The sequence below is a fragment of the Oryzias latipes genome, chromosome 16, assembly GCF_053564925.1.
Source record: "Oryzias latipes strain Hd-rR chromosome 16, Olatipes_Hd-rR_3.1".
Classification (NCBI taxonomy): domain Eukaryota; kingdom Metazoa; phylum Chordata; class Actinopteri; order Beloniformes; family Adrianichthyidae; genus Oryzias; species Oryzias latipes.
Window position 1 is genome coordinate 2073618 of NC_136252.1, and position 23993 is coordinate 2097610.

Genomic DNA, 23993 nt, shown 5'->3' on the forward strand with positions numbered 1-23993 from the left:
CGCTTGCGGCTTCCACCTGTGAGCTCTGTTAGGGCTAGTTTTACCCAAAGGTTTTCTATGGCGATATTGTCTTATGTAATTGAACGGAGCTTTATGCCAAGTAAAAGAATGTGAAAATATATTTCTTTACTGCATGAGTTGTCTGACTGAAATGATGGCTCACCAAAGTGGACTGATTGTATTCAGCAGAATGGCTACTTTTATGTTTATGTTAATTTTTCTTTGAGTGAATTTGCTTCAGCTGTATTGCAAAGGGTGTTTTATTTTTAAGAACGCGTGTGCTTAAAACAGTAAAAAAAAATACATACAGTACAGACCAAAAGTGTGGACACACCTTCTCATTCAAATGAATGGGAAGGTGTGTCCACACCTTTGTTCTGTACTGTCTGTTCATGAAAAAAATTCAATTTTCTCTTTATAATTCAAGATTTATTCATGAAAATAAAACAACAGTTTAGATCCAAATCTTAACTATATTATTTGGTTTGTGTCATATACACATATATATATATATATATATATATATATATATATATATATATATATATATATATATATATATATATATATATATATATATATATATATATATATATATATATATATATATATATATATATATATATATATATATATATATATATATATATATACGTATTTCTTTTATTTAAAATATGACAGCTTTGGAATTATATGCACAAATACAAAAGGATTTAACTACAATTTGTTTAATAGTAACAGAATATAAAATTCAGCTTTTTCTTACATGTCCTGACTGATATAATCTAAAAACACATCAGCAGGAGCGTAAACAACGGTGGAGTGATTTATTTGGTTAACAGCATATTAATCCCTTTGGTTTTGGTGATCATCCGAGCATTCAGCAGATTCCTTTTTAATTTCATTGAACAATGACATTTTCTGGCACAAACAGCATTTGCGTGTAGATAAAACAAGGTACTGAGATACAGTTACACCAAAGAATGTGAGCATTCTTCACTGAAATCTCCGACATTTTATATCAACGTCCTGCAGGCGAGGAGCCGGGTGCTCTAATATATCCTGAAATCTAATAAGGCAGGGAAACTTGCAGATTTGAAGTCTGTTGTGATTCATTTTGGTCCTGAGAAGTGATAAAAAAAAAGAGCCTCCTCTCTGCTGCTGCTTTTAAAGGAGTCTACTGAAATACTGACTGACTGCATTAGACTTAGGGCTAATCTGAATAAACCAAAATTTTCGTTATAATCACACAAGCTGAAGTTTACACCTTTAAAGCAAAAACTCAAAGGGGCTGCTCTAAAACAGGCAGGCTGCTGCAGATTTCCATTGTTTTCTGCTTTCTCATTGACCTCCATGTCTTATGTACGCGTTAACACTGGGGGAGGACTTTCCCCAAAGCAAACACCCACCTTTTTGTTGCCCTCCTACCCACCCAACCTGCTCTGTTCAGTCGCTGGGAAAGATAGCTCGCAACGGGACAAGACTCAATGTCATTCCACAATGATGAGGTTTTTGACTGCCAAGGGATTAGTGATGTAAGCCGCGGCATTTGTGACTTTGTGGGGGCAGTTTGTTTTGCTGTCTTTGTACTCTGAGGCAGTATGAAGTCAGAGGACTTAGAGCAGCATGGCAGGAAGCAGGATGAAAGGGAAGGCATGTTTACCTGTGAGCAGGAACAGGAAACATTCTCTGCATGTTGGTGTGACCATCAGCCTGTCATTTAACATGTAAACATTGTCTTTGCATTGAAGGATTTATGACATTATGCATATTTGTAGATTTCTTTGATAAATCTGATTGGAATTATGGGATGTCAGCATGTGGATAAGCCTGAATCCCCTTGAGCTTTTCTAAAACTAAATGATCATGGTCTGTTTAACAGTTCATGAAAATAAAAATTTAACAGTTAACAGTCACAGGGAAAAGAAAGTATAAAAGGTGCACAGTTTTGTGAAGCTCAGATAACTAACAGTTTGAACTTCATAAACACGACAAACGCAGATGGAAGAAGAACTACATAAACCTGCCATTGTTAAGGACAGCAGTTAGAATTGGGTTCTGGGCACTAAAAATTCAATTTAGGCTATTTTTTGTAAATAATGGTGTTAAGAATAGTTAGAAACTCCCTTTTAACTTTTTTAATGATTCAAACTTAATTCATTAAGCACGTATTATCAACTCAAAATTATATTACATTGGAAGACAGCACAGTAAACTATTTTCTCTTCCCACCCTCCCTTTTTTCTGTGCATGTGTGCTCTGCTAAGCATCCGTGAAGGCCTCAGAGGTATCTTCACTTTAGCCTTGAAGCGCCTCTCCAGTAACAACCTGTGGGTGTGATTTTCACACCATTGTCCAGTGTATGATCTTCTGAATATGCAAATGAAGGGTTCTTATACCAAGCCCATCTTCCTGAGCCTCAGAGTTCAGACTTTGAATCCATCATGTTCATCTGTCTGTCCCCTTCGTACAAAATGTCTGTGCTGTTTGTACGAAGCAATACTTCCCTCAAAAAGATAAGTATAGCCTCTGAGTCATTATTTAATTTGTTTCTGTGTGCAGGAAGCTGTGGGTACGAACCTAATTTTCCTATTTAAAGTCCTATTTAGAATAACCAGTTTCCTCACAAATGGAAAATAGAAAAGATACAAAAAATATTAAGTTGAAGATATTTAATGGGAATTTCAAAAGTATGACAAGTCAATTACAGAAAAAACAGAGTGGTCTTGCAGGCAGACTGAGGTTTGGTGAGCACCATGCAAGGTACAGCTGAAGTACTATCAGCCTGTGCATGCCCAGACAGATCTGTAGAGGTTACTGACATCATGTCTCTCCTAGATCGGATCAACAAAAAAAAGAAAGAAAAACATCTCTTTGTTCAGGTTAATCATGCTGCTCTTTACAGGTAAAGTGGATAACGAGCCAAATCCAACAGCCCGCAGTCTAAAACTGGGCACTATAAGAAAAATGTCTCAGCTGCAAGAGATTTGAGGGCATGACAGGAATACATTTTGGGTCAAAAAGAAGCAGGTGAGTGAGATGTGATCCAAAAGCAATTCTTAGAATTCTGATCTACTGAAACAGCTTAACCCTTGTATGTATTTATCTTCACATTAACAAACACAGAAATACCTCATCTATGCAAACATGTGACGCCTTCCTGAACACGCTTTTGGCAAACAGAGTTCACACTGGACTGGCACTACCTGATACGAACGTGTCCACCACCTACAGTTGGAAGAGGTTTGGTGTGACATGTCAAAGCGGTGCAATAGCGCGAATAACTCCCGACTTTTTCTTTCATAGCTCTATTCCAATATATGAAAGACTGTTTGTCATAGAATTCCAGCCAGGTAGGCTGTTAACCACAAACTTCATGATCAATTTGGTACTTCTGTGAGCTGAAAGGGACGCCATTCATACGTTGTTGTGTTTGTGGCCTCTGGTGCTGCACAGAACAAACATGGAGCAGACTCTCTGCGTTTATTCAGGCTCCCCTTAACATTCATCTTGCTTCTCAGCACATTTACTGTCTTACAGAACAGTTCCTGATAACCAGGTGCCCCCTTGTGGTCACCACTATAGTTCCAGTAGTAACACATAAGATCTCCCCACTTACAGGATAGTTTTAACTTATCTTGTTTTATTTCCACACAACTGTGACTCACATTTAACAAACCCAAATAGCACTTTTTTTTCTTTTTTTAATGTTTAAGGCTAATCCCAGTATCTCGCAGGTGGTTTAGTTTCTTCACTAGCGCCTCACAGGCTCCATCAAAGGACTGAATTCAGCCTGAGGTAACTCAGGTGCTTCACCCAACCCTGCCTTTGTGCATACTTGATTTTTATTCCGTTTCTGATCAGTTGCAACCATGTGATCAGGAGTGCTCACAGCAGTGGGTAACTCCGGCTGACTAGAAGATGCTTTGTATTCATGTTCAAACATGTTCAAACAACAGAGTTTTGCCCGTCCTGATGCACTGGTTCTGAACGTCTCACCATATGATCGGCATCAAGTTTCCACAACACAAAGCAGTTGGTGGCAGAATGATAAGGTGCAGAGTGACATCGCTGTACCTCAGAAACTTGTAGTACTCCTCTGAACAGAACATGGTGCTGTCCATTATTTGTACTTCTGGCCATTTGGAATGAGCATCCACCACACAGATACATGTGTCTTTTGAACGTACCAGCAAAGTCCACATGAACCCTTTCGCACAGACTTGACGACCAAACCAGAGGATGTAGAGGTGCTAAGCATCAGCCTCTCCTTTGTGGTCCTCGTTGGTGTACTCGTGAGCTGAAAACCACAAAGCCCAGCAGTGCATTCTAGCAGCAGCCATTGATGGAATACTTTATAGAGGGCTCAGAATGGAAGTTAAACGGCAGTGATCCATGAGAAGAGTGAACTTGTTACCATACAGGTACTGATGGAACTTACGGTCCCCAAAAACTATCCCCAGAGTCTCCCTCTCAAGCTGCGCATAGTGTGGCTCTGCCTTGCTCAGAGTTCTGGAAGCAAAAGCTATAGGCTTGTCTTTACCATCTAGCATCACATGAGAGAGCACAGAATAAAAGACACAGCAGTTAAGCACTGTAGTGTGTTAACACATCCTGCAACACCAGCAGAGCCTTAGAAGTGCCTTAGCAGTGCCTTCTAGGGGTGTTAGAAAAAATCGTTTCTGCAATATATCGCGATAGTTCATTTGGCGATACTTGTATCGATTCAAAATGCTGCCTGGGCGATATTTATTTAATTATTTCTGAGCGTCCTTCAGCGTCTGACTCTTGTTGTCCACTTCACCCTCTGACCGCTAGTTGGCAGCAGAGAACACGGAGCCTCTTAGAGCAGCAACACACCTCACAAGACAACAGGAAGACTGCAGCCAGAGGCAGCTTGTTCTGTTGTTATGAGACATGAACTACTTAGTTTTTACTTAGTTTTTACACACCTCTAGTGCCTTTGCTTTACCAAATGCTGACTCACAAGCTTTTGACTAAGTCTATTTATGACTCTTTTGTAGCAAGACGTTCATAATAAATAATAATTCCCAGGAAATAACATAGCTGCCCTGCTTTCTGGGTGAAGGTGCCTCCACAATAGCACGCACATATTTTCAGGTGACTTGTGGAGCCCTGCAGCATCAATAATGTCACCCAGGTACCCAACTAAGTCCTGAAAAACAAACACTTGCCCTGTTTTACATGCAAACCACTACTAACCGTCTCAGCACTGCATCCAATGCTTTCAGATGAGTTGTTTCAATTGGAAACTGGAGAAAATGTCATCTAAGTAACAGTAGGTAAAAAGTAGTCCCTAGAGCACCTGGTCCTAATGGCTCTAAGCTACTCTGTGGGGGAGCGTTGACCTTCACAACATACATCGGCAGGGTTGCAGACTGATTATTTAGCCTTATTTTCATATGAACGATGCCCTCAGGTGCAATAGGCCTTCCCGTATAAGTTTTCAGGACTACATCAGTGGACTGTAGGGACACTTGTTTCAATTTGGTTTCATAAAATCCAACAAAGACACTGCAGCTTTGTCCATTTCAATCTCTTTCATTTCGCTTTAGTTGGAGTGGAACTGCTGGAGGAGTGGGCAGTGAAGCCAAAGGTAGATCTGTATTTTTACAATCACATCAATCTGCCAAGCCTAATTTTTAACTGTGGGAGTTGAAGAACCTGGTATTATAAAATTTAGCCAAATTAATTTCAAGTTCTTTCCCCAGCAGGAGAGAAAAGAGACTTTTCACAGTTGAAGTGGTTCTGTTAAAAAGACTGCATAGGTGGCAATGAAGCTGATTGGCCCATCTTTATAGCCTGTACTGCCTGCACCATTCCACCCATGCACACAATTATAAACCCAAATCTCTAACTGGCAGCCAATGCATAAATCTGACTCACTTATGAGCCATCACTGTTTACAGACACGTTTAGAAAACACAGGGAAAAAAAGGACAAAGTAAAATGTGGAGGAAGAACTAACCAAGCACAGATGAACAAGTGGATCTTACTAACAAAGCAAAGAAAAAGCAGGTTAGAACTTGGTACGGGATTTTTGATTTACCTATTGTAAAATCTAGTGTTTATTGAGCTTTTTAATGTCAGAAGGCACATACACTTTAAAAATGCACTTTAGAGAGCACTCAACCATTTCAGCTCTCACTGTTCAGAAGAAAAGAACTCCTGTTCAGAACATCGAACAATGCTATTCTGGAAATGTGACAGTTCCTCTTAAATGGAATGCAACAGAGAGAAGTTTATTATTTGTTATAAAATAAAATTAAGCCGTTTCAGTGGCAGATAACCTCAGCAGCTTGTTTATGAGGTATTTGGCCTGTTCAGTCAAGTGGCAAAGTAACCAAGTAGTTTTACATGAGTAATGCACTTAATAGCAATTTGATGCCCTTTATAATTTTACGATATTTCTATAAACCTCTGGGGGAACGATTCTTTTTTCCTCCACTGTGCTGTGTTTATGTGACAGCTTTATTTACCATTCACATTTAGGATGAAGATTTTACACAGAGGCTGATGTAACAAGATTTTAGATACAAGACATCATGAAAGATAAAACCCCTGGTTTCCAACCTTATTAGCCACTGCCTGAAAGGCCTTTTTAAATATTATATCTTATTGAAAATGAATGGGAACACCTAAAAAACCATTCCATAACTTTGTCCTGTTTCAAAGCCAAAAAGGTCATCATAATCATTTTGGGTTCTTTTTGAGTTTAATGATGGTGCAGAGGTGGAGCAGTTAAGCTCTGATTGGAAGATCGCAGGTTCGGTTCCTGCCTTGCCCACCCACATGTCAAAGTGTCCTTGGGCAAGACACTAAACCCACACTGCTCCTGGTGGTTATGCATTCGAGCAAGCAAGCAAGCAAGCAGCGGATCTGTCATTACTGTCTGAGTGTGTGAATGGGGCTGTGTAAAGCGCTTTGGGCCCTCTAAGAAGGTAGAAAAGCGCTAAATAAGTTGTTGTTGTTCACCTTTCAACTTATCGCTTCAGAGGTCAGCCCAGAAAATCAGCTTTCTCTGATTTGCACAAGTGGTTAGACGTTAGATGTTTACGCCGGATGCCCTTCCTGTCAACCCTGTATTTTACCCGGGCTGGGGACTGGCACAGGGGGACCCAGACCGGGGTCCCCTTGTGGCTACGTAGCAACATGTTACTGAATGACATCACACAAAATGAGAAAATATTCATTTTAGCTTCTACTCAATCTTCTGCATCTGATAAGTGAAGGTTTTTTGTTTGTTTATGTAGCATTTATCTTTACATTTTTGGCAATTATTGTGGTATTGTGTGTCTGTAGCATTATTCACTCCTAAAAAATGAATGGTACTCTTTTTTTTAGGTTAATGTTGGGTTTTTGTATTTGCATTTACATTTTAACTTCTTAACAGCTTCAGCTCATCGGAATGAACCCATATGGGTCAACTTCTGCACCCCAAGAGACATCGTGAAAATGGTTTGTTGTGCCTGTAGTAAAATTTCTGTGAAGTATTTGTACGGTAATTTGTTCCACACACTTATGACGTACAGGTCATGCTGTCGTACGGTGCTCTGACTTTCACCACACTCTCGTCTTTAGTAAGGTGTGAGTACTGGCCCTTAATTGACAGCATGCAAATGTTGCAAACACGGGGTGGGCAAGTGATATGCAAGTGCCCATAGGGTACTGGTAGGATGCCCACTCAAACTAAACTGAAATAAGGATAAATATTTTTGCTCTATGGGCTTACCAAGCAGTCTACGATGTTTTGTAGTGGCCACCTGCGTGCCCCATCCAGGTTTGTCCATTTTCCCCCCATAATGCTACGTTCACACCGGGCTCAGCAACGTGCGTCCTTCACACGACTCCTTCCAATGAAAAGTAGTCGTATATGTGGCTTTCAGGCTTCTGCGTTCAAAGCTTTTGCATTCACGCATCACAACGCAGGTTTTTTTTTTTCCGTTTTTTTTCTTCTTTTAACTCGTTCAGTCCAACAGCTGAGCAAACAGATTAGAGCTGAAGGCTTTTTGTGTTGGACAGGTTTTACTATCACAAAAAGAGGTTATTGTTATGGTGCCTGTCAGTCTCCTCCCCCTCCCCCTCCTGCTCTGCTCCTGACTCCACCAGCTGGGACCAATTCACCTCATCACCTGCTCTGCTCTTAAGGAGATCCAGACCCATTAGCCAACGCCAGTTCGTTGCCCTTTATGGTGACTAAACCTGGTCTTAAGTCTAGCTCATGTTTCTATGTTAAGTCTGGCCTCGTGTTAATCTTGCCTCTCCCTGTCTCAGGATTCCAGTCTCCAAGTGTCTCCAGTGTGGATGTCAGTCCGAGTCCTCCTACAGTCCGGTGGAAACCTCAAGCTCTGCCAAGCTGCGCTCTTACCTCCAGCCACGCCACAAGCCGCTGTTCTCTCCAGCTGCCCTCCAAGCCACACCAACTTTCCTGGAATAAATAAAACCCTTTCCTTACCGTTCACCCCCCTGTCCTCATTCTGGGTTTCAGCGTCTGGGTCTGTCAATCCTTCAAGTCATGACAGTTATATAGCTTCAAGAAACTAGAGTGTAGATTTGTATAAACCCCTTTTTGTCGTATTATTTTTTATTTATTTGTTACATTTAGTGTGTGTGGGGAGGGGGAGGGGAAGAATGTGAGGGGAGGGTGGAAGAGAGTAAAAGGAAGAAAGGTGAAAAGGTGGGGGATACAAGCACTGATTTGAATAAGTTATTATTTTAAGCTGTAACAATTATACCAGATCTGCTGGAAAGACGAATGTTACATCAAAGGTGAAAATCTGACACTAAGATGAGCGAAAAAAAATGGGAGGAGGGGACCGCCCACCCCACCAGCCAGGCACAGAGAGGGCCCCCCTACAGGGGCCCCCCCAATGCCCAGAGGCACAAGCGAACCCAGTGTCCGGCCCCCAGGCCACAAGACAGGAGCGCTTAGCCGTACCAGGCGGCAGCCATGGGGGCCACCGGGCGCCGGACACCGAGACAAAGGCCAGGGACGAAGCCAGGGCCCCCGGAACCCATGAGCCAGCCACCACCCGACCGGCGCCCCGTCCCCGCAAGCCAGCCCAGGCACGCGACCTTAGCAACCCAGGGATCGCCACGCACCCACAGCCACAGCCACCCCCCTAAAACCCTACGCACTACAACCCCCCCCCCCCCCCCCCCCGCCATAATATCTGACCCCCCCTCCCCAACCCTCTCAGTGCCCTCCCCTCTCTGTGATGGGGAGGGAAAGCCCCAGAGGGTCCCAGCGAGCCAGCCCCCAGGTCGGTCCTACCCATGCACTCACACACACATACTCACAATCATCTGGTTACCCTCCCTACCCCCGCCGCCACGCAGTAACCCCCCCCCCAGCCGGCCGACCCCCAGCGCCGCATGCCCGACCCCTCCCGCAGCCGACAGGATACCCATAAGCCCGGCCGCCCTGAGAGGACCAGGCGGGTGAAGACCGGGCGCCCCCCCCCCGACCCCACCCATGTATGGAGGTGTGGGAGTGCTGTGTGTGTGCTGCAGGTAAAATAGGAGGTCACCAGTGTGGGGGGCTCCACCGCTGCCAAGCCGCAAAGCCCCCCACTCCGGAGTCCCTCTGTGAGTGGTGTGTATTTGCTGTGTGTGTGCTGCTAGCATGCAGTGTGTGTGTCTACAGTGAAAGTTAAAATTGTGGGGGGGGGCCAGCGAAAGGTGAGCACGGATGTTTCATCGTGCCCCCCTCCACCAGACCCTCTCCACAAGGCCCTAGATGAATCAGAGTGTCTAATATGCAAGTAAAAAGCGGGGAGGAGGGCGGGTGCCAACGAGAACCCAGAGAGGGGCATCCCCAGTGAGCCCCGCCAGCATACCCCTCCCATCCAGATCCCGGGGCCCTATGTGCCTGTGTGCAATATTTGTTTGGGTGAGAGCGGGGAGGAGCGGGCGGATGGGCACAACCGGGGGAGAAGGCTCCCCCGAGCGACCGGCCCCCCAGCCGGCCGCGGTAGGCGCCCCCCCTCCCAGAGCGGCCGGGCAGCCAGAAACGGCAAGCCAGCCGCAGTTGGAGGCCAGAGCCTCGCGGCACCGAGAGACAGCCAGCAAGGAAGGGTCCCGGTGCCAGAACGGGGGGCAGGGGGTCCAGCCCCACCATTCATACCCTGGCCCCCCTAAGGACTAGCACACTGCCCCCCCAGACCCCCCCCAAAAAATAAATAAATAATAAAATAATAATAATAATATTAATAATAATAATAAAATAATTAATATAATAATAATAATAATAATAATAATGAAATAAACCCACCCAAGTGAACCCATTAACTCCTGCTGTGACTGCGGCGTCGACCCCCGCAGGTTTTTAAGTAAGTCTTCGTCCTCTTCATACAAAACGCATGGCTTTTGAAAGTTAAAGCAGCTGACCTTTGACCAATTATGGACTCGTATTTGGTAGTGACATGTAGAGAGTGTGTTTTTTAAACATGGAAGTATCAACCGCTTGAAAAATGATCATGGAGGACAAATATATATTTGGGGTTTGTGACCGTCCAGAATTATATGTCACCAAGTCTTTCATTTCCTGGAATAGAGCTATGAAAGAAAAAGCCTGGAGCTAAATTTGCAAGATTTGCATCACTTGGAAATGTCACAGTAAGCCTCTTCCAACTGTGAACACAGCCTCATTCAGCGCGTTCTTGAATGTACATCACATGGCCGGTGTGTATGTAGCATATGGGCGCTTGTATTCACACACAAATCATTAATTGCAGGATTTAGGAATCTTGGTGCAGTCAGTTTGATTAAACATCAAACCAATGCTTAATAAACATTGAAATAAGCATCTAATAATAATACTGAAAAATTATTATTCAGGATTGTGGAAACTGGAATTGCAGGTTTTTCTTTGTTGAACCTTGAGGGCTGCTCGTGCATGTTGTTGTTTATCTCTATTAACAAAATGCTTCATCTTATTGTTTGGTGTTGGTTGAAAAGCCTCCAGATGCATCTAACCCCAGGTTGTACAGTGCGAAGGACTAATATTAACAAAGTGAAGGTCACATTTTGCGAGGCCGAATTGAATTTAATTAAGTCAAGGGGATTGACAGTTCTTGATAAAATGCCCACTACTCAACCTAATTGCTTTTTGACAGCTCAGCAGTGTTTTCAGGGAGACAAAATTGGATTAATAGACGGATAAACCCTCATGCTCACCTGACCGTGCTGTCTACAAACCCTCAGCACATCAGACACCTACGGTGCATGCCAGTCAGCGTCTGTCTTCTTTAAGTAGGTAATGGCATGCCGAGGAAATGAACGGAGGCGGCTAGAAACACAAGCCTCAGTGTAATATCCCTGCCAGGCATTCCCTCGTCACGTCTAGTTAGGGAGCTCAAGCGTTAACATTCACAAGGGAATGTGCTAATTAAATTGCAAATGCAAGTAATTAACAGAAGATTCACCTTGAGGCTAAAATGAAAGTGATCACTAGAGTCTCACTCTGATACTTTTTCCCCCAGCTTTACAAGATGCCGGTCAATGATGCGTTGTCAGTCACCAATCCTCAATGCTAGGACAAGTGACATCGCACAAAGAGAAGAAACACACAGCAGTTTCACCACATTTGAGACAAAGATCAAAAAGTTCATACCTGGTATTCATTAGGCCAGAAGGTGCTGACAGCCAGCTCCACCTGATGCCACTGTTTCCCATGAGAACCAGAGATGTTCCACACCGGATTGCCAAGTGGACCACCGTTGACGCGCACGTATGCTCTGAGGGCCCCGGGACTGTGGCCATCGCGGCTGTACAGGAAGTAGCTGAACTGGACACAGTGAGTGTCGTTTTCACTCAGAGTCTGCAGCAACAGCTGAGCCCGGTGACCTGCGGCATGCTGGGAAGAGTTCACCAACATGTAGGACCCTGAAAAGAGCAGGAAAAAGTGTCACCTCAGTTACAAGCGCTGTCCAGGACTTCAGGATTCCAACACTTCAAGCACTATCACAGCTTTTCAAGTTTTGCCAGCACCCGATAACAGCTGTACCACAAAGCATATTTATTTGGATACAGATATCCAGTTTTTAATCTCATTTCTTAATAAAAATGGTTGTAAAAGAACAAAAACTGTGTTTTAAAATAGTTAACAAAAAGAAACGTAGTAGCTATTTTGAATGAAGTCCAAATCAAAGAGTGTTTCCTCAGGCAGAATTTTATTTTGAGATGTCCAAATTGTTTCATTTTTTCACCCAATTAATTTTTCAGATTATCTTATATGTAGTTCGAATACATTTCAAGTAATTCATTTAAAACTTCAAAACTTTAAAAGCCTTGAGAGCTCAGCACTGAAACTTAATCATTTTTAACATTTTGAAGTGGCTTCTTCTGCCTCTGAACTTAAATTAAAATTGAAAATAAATGGTTTGTTTTACAGCCCAGAAGTATCTTTTAATTGATCTGTATAAAAAAAAATAAGGCAAAAATGTAGCTTTTTAAAAAATATCTCAAGCTAATTTATTTACAACCACAAAAACTGCAATAAGAAAGTCGCACATGAATCTGTCCCAGAAACGCTTGGAGTGAGTGGCAGCTTGGTTCACATGAAAGAAGAATGCTATCTGTGATGCCAGAGTTTCTTGAAGCAGCTTTAACTTTAATGAAGAACATTCTATCTTTTTTTTGTTTTTTGTTAAGTTTACTATTTGATGCCGGATGCAATAATTAGCCACTGTATCCTGATATTGCAATTCAGGTATTTATAATACATTTCTTTCTAGAGAAGAGGGACGGCTGCATGAAACCAGCAGATAGAAGTATTTTACACTGATTACGGAAAACACTGTGTTCATTTAGAAATACGACTTGAATACAGCGGCTTTTCAGTCTTACAGAGGTTTGCGAAGAATGATGGGAAATGTTTATCAAGTAGATAAAGTCAGGTTGATTGTTCCTTTAGTTTACTCAGGGTATGCTAATAATGTAAAGCTTTTTTTTTTTTTTTTTAAATTCTAGACATTTTTATTCCCGTCCTCCCTTTCTATGAGATAGTTCATGTATTTCACTTCAAATCTGACAATAACCCTTGGGCTATCCTATGGGGTCCAGATGACCCCCCCCCCCCCCCTTCCATTGACGTGTTCTCCCTACCATGACAAAGGTGGATAAAGGTGGAAAGATTTCATGTAATCCATGGACACCAGTGAAGATCACAAATCATTGAAGAAAAAAGGTTCAGAGCACTGTCTAGTGGGTCTAGATGACCCAACTCCCAATGTTAAAGTGCCTAGGATAGCACAAGGGATACAGTCTTATCAAATCATTTGGATTTTTGACATTGACGTTGTCCAAAAGTGGACGGTAAGGAAGTTATTTGACTTTTTACTCTATGGGTAAAGACTAAAAACAATTAATTAAAATGACTGCAGAGGGCCCCATCCTATTGTTCGCCTGGGCCCCCAAACTGCAAAGTACCCCACTGTTGGGATGGCGCTTCAGTTTATATGCAAGTCCTGGCAGGTGAGCGAATACTTTTGGGAATTTAGTGAATGTTCAGAACCAAAATGCAGAATATATATGTTGGGTTAAAACAACCTCCAACATCAGAATAACTACATAAGGAAAGAAAGACAACAGACCAAAGTACGTTTTACGAGGAGAGTGAACAGAGATAATACCCAGCAAATCTCTCTCCACTCTGGCACATATTCTGTCGCTTCCCCTTTTATTAAGTTTGTTGGGTATTCCCTAATTTACATATGCGCTGCAGCACTATCAGAAAACATTGATTACGACATGTCTGTCTTTTCACAGCCTTCCCACATCATTTTTGGACCTGCAAAGCCTTTTCTCACGGATAACTAACACAGAGCGTCCTTCGATTCATTCTAGACACAGCTAACACACAAGTTCTCAGGAGGATTCTGGGAAAACGCAAAGATAATCGTTTTCTCCCAAGGGTGTCACCTCCACCTTCCGGTGAAACAGAGTTGGACACACACACTTATGCATAAAAAAACAAATATGAGATAACTTATAGACATTATTCCAACAATATCAAATAACCTCTTCACTGCAAAGAACAAAAACAGTGGAAATAAAAATGCACAATGTTGTATTTTAATTAGTTTTACATTGTGAAAGTACAGTGTGTGAATATGTGTGTGACTGTGTGAATGGTTCTGTGACTGTAAAGCGATTTGGGCCTTGAAGAAGGTAGAAAAGCGCTATATAAGTATTTAGCATTGTATGTTGGGTCATTTATTATTATTAAGGCACAATATAAACGTTCAGCCTGTTAATATATGATCATTGCTTTTAAATTGCCGGTAGTCATAATCTTTGATAAGCAACACTTTAGTCACATGTTCCACATGTGTACTGCTAGCATACACACCTGTTCAAACAACTGCTGCGCACCTTTCAGCTAGAATATGGGACACTTTAGCGCAGTGTTTAGACAGGTTACTGGTGTTCCCGCCCTTACAAGCCACATTTTTGTTACATGTGAAACAGCGCGTGCTGTCTGCATCTAGTTTGCATGTACAGCCACACTTTGGACCACATGGTTATCTCATCAGCAGTTTGTGGGATTTGCTAATCCCGCTAAGGCAGAGTTTTATCTGAGCAGAGGCTTTTACATTGGATTGTTGAAGCTAACCGTTTAGCTTACGGCTGTAAACGCCTGGCTTTGCCTCAGTGTGAAAGACCACTCAATCAGGGGCATGGCCACGTCCTGGGCCCTGTTTCAGGGATCCCTGTGAGCGGCATCTGTGCTGCGGCGAGCTGGTCTTCGCCTCACGCTTTCATACAGTTCTACCGTTTGGAAGTGAAAGCCTGCACAGTGGCTCATTATGTCCTTCTCACAACATTAGGACCTGACAAATCCTAATACCTGCTGTTGTCTGGTAGCTGCTTGCAGAGCATGCATATATGTCCCATAGTGTATGCGTTGTACTGAGTGAATCGACTGAAAGCGAAGAAATGTGTTGACTATTACTTATGTTTCCTGAAGGAGAGGAAAAAGCTACAGCCCACTTTTGCCCCGCTGAGCAGTGACTCAGTGAAGAAGCCAAGGACAGGGCTTTACAAGAAAGGGGTGGGTCTGCACGCCTGTCATTGTGCATCATCTGCCTGAAGTCATGAACAGAGGTGTCTTCAGCCAGACACACGAGAGCGCGATATCCCATAGTACATGTGCTGTTCCCTTCAGGGAACAGAAGTTTTAGTCATACATTTTGTTTCTCACTGTAAGGCGAGAGTGCTAACCATCAGGCCACCTAGCGGCCCATTTAACTACTTGAAACCAAATGAACCAGTGAGGAGAAAAGTGAAAGTATCACTAGATGACTCACTGTTGTCTATGCTCGGCTGATAGGAAGGCATGAATAAGGGGATCAATTAGGATGGAGCCAGTCCAAATAATGCTTGTAAAGTGGATGATGGTGGGGAAGAATCAGTAAACCTCTGCATGAGGACACAAACTTTCACCATTCACAACCGCCCCTCCTATAAACCTACCCTAATAGGGACAATATAACCTCATTGCCCTTTTACAAGCATCAGCCCAACCTCTGGTTAATGTGATTACCACGGAAACATTTGGACTGTCTGCCCACATCAGAAAATCTGTTGTCTTTGTGCACCAAAGTCTTTCTGAAACGAGCACAGTGGAGCAAAATCACTCACAGCCTTGGCACCAGGTGTCCTGGAGACATTTCTTCTCCATTCAGATGTAAATGGTGACTGGCTAGACAAAGGAATAATTTTTTTAATTCCACACAGTCTGCACATCCACACTGAGAAGCTTCCCTGGCAAAACCACACTGAACTTCTTAAAGTGGAGCTTTCAGTACCAAATAGCTACGCATAAGGAGGACAAAACTTTCTCTACTGACAAGACGCCAGGGGCCAAATGTAAAAAACAACTCACCACTTTCCCACACACAAACTGGTATCGTTTTATGACAGATTGTGTCTGATTTTGTTTCAGAAGTTTCTCTATTTGCAGAAGTTTATAACTACGATTATTCTTTGGAGGTGCTATGATAGTTGGAGCAGTCATGTGCCAGGACGACAGCTCTCAAGGTGTTGGATGACCTTGCTGATGCGAAGAAGAGGAGGGGTATTCAGAGATTCTTCTGATTTCTTGGCACAAAATAATAGTTGGCTGCCTTACAGCCTCAGGCTCCAGGAGTCCGTTTAAAAAGCACTCACCCCTGCTCCATCTGCCCGGCTGTGTCTCGCTCCTGATCATCTCCACATAAAGCTGCATGGCCCGATATGCAGGCTCTTATTTGCTGCATAAAATTTGAGGTTCTCAGTTAACCTCCTGCATTCGTGAAACCCTTTGCTAAAGATAAGGAGGTGCCAGACCATGTAAACATTTAAAAACCAAGAGTAAGATTTTAAAATCATTTCTAAAAGAAACAGGCAGCCAGTGCAGAGAGCGCAGTATTGGTCTGACGTGATCACGCCGTCTGGTCCCCGTTAGAAGTCGAGCAGCTGAATTCTGGACCAGCTGAAGACAGCGGAGGAGAGACTGGTCGATCCCGGAATAAAGGGAGTTACAATAGTCCAGTCTGGAAAGATGAATGCATGAACAACCCTTTCCAGGGTGTCATGGGGGAGATATGGCTTCACTTTACGGATTAATCTAAGATGATAAAAGCTGGACTGGACCACTGCACTAACTTGTTTGTCAAATTTAAAACGACAATCTAAAGTGACCCCAAGATTCCTAATAAAAGACTGGTTAGAGTCTAATGACCCAATGGCACTGCTGCATTCTGTCAGGAGGTCCGTATACCCAAACCGAAGGACCTCAGTTTTACTTTCTTTTAAGCAGAGGAAGTTTAGGTTCATCCAGGCTTTAACTTCCTCTAAACACCTTTGTAGGTTCTCTACACCCTGGACTTAAGGGTAGATAAATCTGGATATCATCCGCATAACAGTGATAAGACACATGATGTTTTTCAAAGATGGAGCCCAGTGGAAGCAGGTATAAAGAAAATAAAATAGGGCCTAAAATTGAGCCTTGAGGTACCCCATGTCCAAGTGGGACCTTTGTGGATGAGAATGGTCCCAGTTGGACAGAAAAACTCCTATTGGATAAATAGGACTAAAGCCTTTCACACCAACAGAGTGCTCTAATCGTAAGAGTAAAATATCATGATTCACTGTATCAAAAGCAGCGGTACGGTCAAGAAGGATTAAAACAGCAGGAGCTCCAGAATCGATAGTTAAAAACAAATCATTGCATACCCTGAGTAGAGACGTTTCCGTACTGGGGGAAACCTTCTTATATTACCATTCTCCTTCCTCCGTAACACACAACATGAATGCGCACCCCCACTGCCCCCCCCCCCATTCCCTACCCCGCTGCACGCACTCTCTTCTCTTTCTTACACACACACATGCGCAGCCGCAGCACATACACATCCCCACTCCACAACAGTGGGTACAGACGATCCTGGCTCCAATGCTTTCTTAAAAAGAGAAGATTGTAATTGTGCTGGCTCCTTTGGGAAAATAAATGTAATAATGCAAAAAGAGCTCCACTGTTGACAACACTGTTGTTGACATCCATGTTAATGTTAGCTACTTCTGCAAACAACAGTGACGTTGTTCACCGTTAAGTACTCTTCTGCGCATGCGGGTCACTTCTGGGTCATTTCACGGTCACACAGGAGATCACAAAAGTTCACATGAACGGCGTTGCAAAAAAAAAATCTGATTTTTTTTCAAAAAAAACGGAATTGACCATTAAGCCCTGCAGTGTGCAAATCCCCAACAGTGTCACTGGCAAAGCACCCCCACACCATCACACCTCCTCCTCCATGCTTCATGGTGGGAACCAGGCATGTAGAGTCCATCCGTTCACCTTTTCTGCGTCGCACAATGACACGGTGGTTGGAACCAAAAAACTCACATTGAAGGCATTTGCACACAGCCTTAGACTTTTGATTTTTAAAATATTTCTGGAGTATTTATTCAACATAAAGGTGCATTTTTTCCCCATCCAAATACTTCTCCACTTGTTTGTGCAATTTAGCCGTTATTAATGTTTTCAGCAGAAACTGGCATCAGCAGTTTAACTCCCAAATGTTAGTTTTACATAAAATACAAGTGTCCCCATAAATTCACGCCTGTGAATGCGAGCAGGAAAGATTTTCAGCTGCACCACTTTACGCATTCTGCTTATCCGTCTTACCAGAGCCGAAAGGAGCACACCACATCTGCAGGGTCCAGTTTGAAAGGAAACAAACAAACAAAAAAACACCACAAGGTAAAACCAGTGAACTTCCTCTAAAAAGCCATGGATGGCTAATATAAGAGGACCAGAAATAAAAGGTTTTCAGGGTCAAACATTGATCAAAGATTGGAACACTATAGGGCAGAGTGCTTTTGGGTTGGGCAGGTTAATTTTAGGCCTAAGGCCATTTAATTTAGCTCTGTTTGGAAATAGGGACACTGGAGGACATATGCAGAGAAAAGCTGAAGTTTCTTGAATAGAGACAGAGGTTATGGTCTCTGCTGCCACCTTTCACATACAAAACAATGATACCTCTTTAAGAAATCCTTGAATTTATTGGAAAAAGTACTCCCCCTGGTCATTAACCTCATGATTGTGTGTCCAACTGCCACCTTCAGAGTGTCAGCAGCCCCTCCTTCAGATGATGCTCAATGAGAGAGGCTAAGATTACATTACTGCCATTATTCTGTCCTCCCACATGAGGTCATTTCACTTGTTTACTCAGATTTCAGTCTGTGATATGCTGTATTTTCTTCCCTTAAAGCACTTCAAAACTGTGCAAAGCAGCCAACATGACAAAAAGGACAAATTGGCTGAAAAAGGTGCTGCCTCTGTAGCTTTTAAGGATCTGGTTTTAAATACTGACATGCTAGAAATCTAATTATTAACTTGTGCGTTTTTCTATCTAGACAAAACCAGAGTGCAAAAAAAGGCTTTTTTTAATACAAACTGAAAGTTAGGTTAGCATAAGTGGCAATAGTGTATAAAACCTTCATGCATGTATTTGTTTTCGTCCCCTGAAGTCATTCTCTTGTGCTTGTACATTTTCAACAAACCCATTTCACACAAAAGGCCAACATTAACACCACCTTACACCACAGGGTCGACTTTACTGAATGTTTTTATGTAGCTCTAAGAGTTTATAGTTAAAGAATGAGACACACAGCACTAATTTATTCACTAAATAAAACTAAAATATTAAAAGAACTTTTTACAGAAAAGAATTACATCTGCATAGGACAGCTTTGGGATATATTGTAACCAGGCGAAGACTAAAAATATATCTAAGAAAATACTCAATTTTAGCAAAAACATTGTGTTGCAGCTGGAATGTCCCAAGTATTTTTTGGGCCCAATCCGATTCCAAGTCATTCGTTTTTGAGTATCTGCCAATACCGAGGACCAATCTGATACTTTAGTAACAAATTTAAAAAATGAACAAATTTATTAAACAGATCCAGTTTTTTATCTGTTTTTAAATTATTAACCTTCCTTTATCGTTTAACACTTGAACATAGCACTTCTGTGATGTAGCTTTAAAAATCAAGTAAGAATAATGCAACTACCACCTACTAAAAAAGGTTTAACTATTATCTACGTAAGGATTCTGTAGTTTGGTTTCTTTGTTCTAGGTAATGTTTTTGGTTTCCTTTTGTCAGTCACACCAGGGGGTATTCCAGAAAGTAGGTTATGTGAGTTATCACAGTAAGTTTGAGGCTAAGGAAGTTGATAACCTGAGATTTCGGTTCCAGAAATGGAGGTATGTTTCAGGGTATGTCAAGTTGCCATAGCAACTCATGCTCTGAACATAACCTGGTCTGGAGCAGGTTTAGTTGAAGGTTAGTTTGTTTTCAGAGAGGTGAAGCAGCATGACGTGTCCATTTGAAGATGATTTAGTGGATGAAAAAGCTCAGATAATACTTTTTCCGCCATGAGAGGGGGATAAGACCATGTATGGATGTTGGAAACATAAACTTTTTTACTTTGATCTAACTTAATTATTTGCTTCAGTTAAGATAAATTATTTTTGAGTTCAGTCAACTTAAAAAGTAACGCGTAGTTATCAGACAGTTTTTTTACTTTCATTCAAATTAATTCAATTAAGTAGGTGTAACTTTGGTGCTGCTGTTAGATCGGCACCGCAAGGAATTGTGGGATATCATTCCCTTTGCCTGGCTGGACGGCTTTGGGTTTAAGTGTTGGTTTTTGACCAAATGTGTTTAGTTGTTTATCTGTTTTATTGAGTTTTGCTGAGTTATTCTATCCTGTAATGTTTAATTCTTTCTGCACCATGAGTGAGAGGGAGGGAGAGGGTGATGAGGTTATTCAGCACAGGTTTTTTCACTTCGTAGTGCAGATCCACATTGAATGATCATTTTAATGTTATAACAATGAGAATATCTGCGGCCTCAAAGTTAGACACGAGAGTTCAAGAATTACGATTAATTAAGATGGGAAACTATTTAATTGAATTGGAGTAATATGACATTTAGTTAGATTAATATGTAAATTTGAGTTGTATAAACAATTATTGAGTTGGGTAGACACAAGAAATTAGGTTGAATAAATTTTACTCAATTACTTGTTACCAATTGAGGTATTTCATTTACAGTATTTACATATATATATATATATGCGTCACAATGGAAATAAGATCAGAAAATCGTGCGTTTACTTTGACTGTTCTTTTTCTCCAAGCAGAAACTCTTTCTTTTGCTGATGATGCAGCCGTATAACTTTTTTAATGGACGTAATCTTCATACGCCGTCATTCAAATCTCCGTCTCACTGAAGTATAGCACTCTCTTTTTTAGTCCACGCGTTTCCATGGTGACTCCAGAAATCGGCAATCTATTGAGAATGTCTTTATGTACTTGCTGTGCACGTGCATCAACCCAGGGTTACCAAGTCGAGCGTAATTACTCTAACTCATATCCGGTCTTTTGGAACCGACATACCCAGAGTAAGCAAGTTCAGGAGGATTTCAGCCAGAGTTCAGGCTTAAGGTCAGGGTAGTTTAAACATGCTTCCTGGAATACCCCCCCTGGAAAAAAAACCCAGTTTCATGTTCCTGATCCACAGCTGTCTTCAGTCCAGTTAATTGCCCTCAGCCTATTTAAGTGTCTTGTTTTCTGTTCATCCTTGTCAGGTCATCTGCTCTATTCTACTTTGTCACCTTTTTGTTTCTCTCCATAGTTTTGTTCTTTTTCTGTCACCAAGCCGGGTCTCCTGCATTTTGGGTCCTCCACCACCAGTTCCTGACAACTAGTAAAAACTGGAGGTTAGTAGTCATGTGGAGAATTTTTGGTGACTGTAGAACTATTCAACATCTTTGATCAAATATGATTCAAAAGTTTTTTTAAATAAATGATGATTTTCTTTTAAAACCACCGCTGTGGCATAAATATGATGACGAGTATAAAGGAATAACTCACATCAATGTAACCAATGATTAGTTTTGGTTGTTTTTTAGACAATGTGGGATTATTTATTTGAACCTCCTCAGGCCTTTCCACATGCATGGACATCCATTTTGGGTTTTATTACCACAGTGTTTAACTGTGCTTAACTGTCAAAAAGAAATAACAAAGGATTGGGCCTTAAGGGATTGAATTTCCTTCTCCGGCAGCGTCTCTGTCTGTCGGCAGCAGGATGACACCGTTCTCATTAAAAAAGAAACACAACTCCAATCATCTTTTTTCTGTTCAAATGCCTTTGTAGGCTGTTGTTTGCATTAAGACAAGCCAACAGAGACACTTGCTGTCAGTTTCAAATGTTTCTAAAAGAGTTATTGATCCCGAAAGTCCAAATCTGTGAATATCTCGCTTGCTTAGCTGAACAGTTTTGTGAATCTCCTTCACAAACTAGTGCCAAAGTAAAATGTTGTGATCCGTTCATGATATGCAGACTCCTAGCAGAATATTTACCTGGAATAATTAGCTTGAAATATAAAGCGTTGATCATAATAAGAATAAATTAAATGACCCATACTGATCGGAGACAAAATCCAATTTTAACCGAGCCATGGATCACATGATCGCGCCCGATTTCCGATCACGTGATTGGATCAGGACATCCCTTGTGGCACCACCAATGGTCTTGCTCAATGGGCAAACCCCTGACTGAAGAGCTCTGTTTTGCCTGTCTGCATACAGCGTCACACAGGTGTTTGCATCAGTGTGCAGAACAGTCTCATGTCCAGAATGTCAGATTCTTCTTTTTGTCTCCACACAGTTGTTGTTGTTGTTGTTGTTTTAATGTTTAAGTTCATTTAAGAACAATTGATTTTGGGTTGAACACATCTGAGACAACAGTGTCTGTTTGATTTGTTTTATGAAATTTGTTGTGGTTCTGGCACTACTTCCTGTTGCAGTTTTTATTTTGACACAGTGGCACTCTTATTCACCACTTCCTCAGTTTTACCTCAAAGAGTGAATTGCGTTACTTTCACCCGTGTCTTCCATTTTAAAGCAGCTTGGTCTGCTCCATCGTCTGACTGCACTACATCAACTCTAGCTTTGATAATCTCTGCCTGGTTTTGTGATACGGAACCAGACCTGTCAACTGGATCTTCCCTGTCCGCCTCTGGCCCTTTCTGCCCACCAGATCTTCCTCTCCTACTCTTCTTGGATTCTGCATCCTGGATCTCTGTATTTGGACTTGGCTCAGATCTCAGGAAGGCATTTTGGATTATCAGACCCATTTCTTTTTCATCCGCCCCTCTATTAGACATCCCTCCCTCCTGTTACCAACCTGCTTTTCCAACCTTCCTTGAGCCCCCTGTTGAGCATTTCCTGCCACTCGAGACCCGACCACATTTCCTGCACCAAGTTCTTCAGTATATTAGTATTTCACTTTAATCAGAGGGCTGATTTTATTTTATTGCATCCCACTATTTATTTAGTGAGCTTCTGCTCACCCCTTTAAACTCTCGTCAGACAGGAAGTTGACTTCTTTTTCTTCCCTTTACGGCTCACCACAGTGAAGCATCCACTTCTGTATAATTCTCTCCTCTGCAACTACCTCGCTCACTCCAACCGCCCTTCACTACATCCATGAACCTCCTCTATGGTCTTCTTCTGGTAGCTCCAACCTCAGCATCCTTTTACCAACATTGTCAGTGTCGCTTCTCTGAATGCGTCCAAACCCTCTTGATCTGCTTCCTGCATTTATTTCCAGATGTTCCGGTATAGACATACATGAGTAACTTCAGGAACCTTTGAAAATGTCCTCACATCTTATAGCTGTGGAATCTTTCAAATGGACACAATTTGCCCAAAATTCTTAACTTATCACTAGCAATTTTCGCTTACATTGTGGTTTCTATAATTTCACTATAAATATACATGAACTGGAGCTCACTAAATTGAAAGTCGACTGAAAATTTAAGGAACAAACCTATGACATTTTGAAAAAAATATCAGGCTGTAGTGAATCTGAAAGAACCTCTTCTTGTGCTTTCATGGTCAGGTTTACAGCATATGAAAAAAACTTCATCAATAGTGAAATGATGATAAGTCGTGTGTGTGTGTGTATGTGTGTGCGCGCGTGTGTGTGTGTGTGTGCTTTTAAAAAAGACATGAACCATTTAATTGGCACAACCAGGATCTTTCAAATGTACAGATTACATTTCTTTAATTATCCTCCTCCTACATTTGGTTTCTCGCAGCCATCTGTGCTGTTTTTCCTGTTTTGATCCTTATCAACCGGAAAATAAGATCAACCTGCATTGCTTAATGCTGTGGCAAAGCCCCGGCCCCCACTCACAAACACCAGACACCTTTCATGGATTACACTCCAAAGCACCATCAAATCTGATAAACTTCCATCTATCTATTGCTGTTCCTCCCAAGGGCAAAAGAACATCCTTAACAAGATTAGAGCTGATCCAGAGCATCATCATTCATATTGAGGAGCTGCTGGACTGCAACCTGGTCACAGGATGGGGGTGGCATTATCAGACACGGGAAGGAGATGAGGAC

The 23993-nt window shown here is 42.0% G+C and overlaps 1 protein-coding gene across 4 annotated transcripts in view; it reads right to left on the reverse strand.

Annotated features, from left to right (window-relative positions):
• The window catches only part of ptprub (protein tyrosine phosphatase receptor type Ub), a 318361-nt gene that overhangs the window by 167991 nt on the left and 126377 nt on the right, over window positions 1-23993 (reverse strand). For all 4 annotated transcript variants that reach the window (XM_078932872.1, XM_078932871.1, XM_078932870.1 and 1 more), the window contains exon 3: window positions 11636-11907. In XM_078932872.1, coding sequence (XP_078788998.1) covers window positions 11636-11907 — 272 coding nt within the window. The remainder of the gene's footprint in view (window positions 1-11635; window positions 11908-23993) is intronic.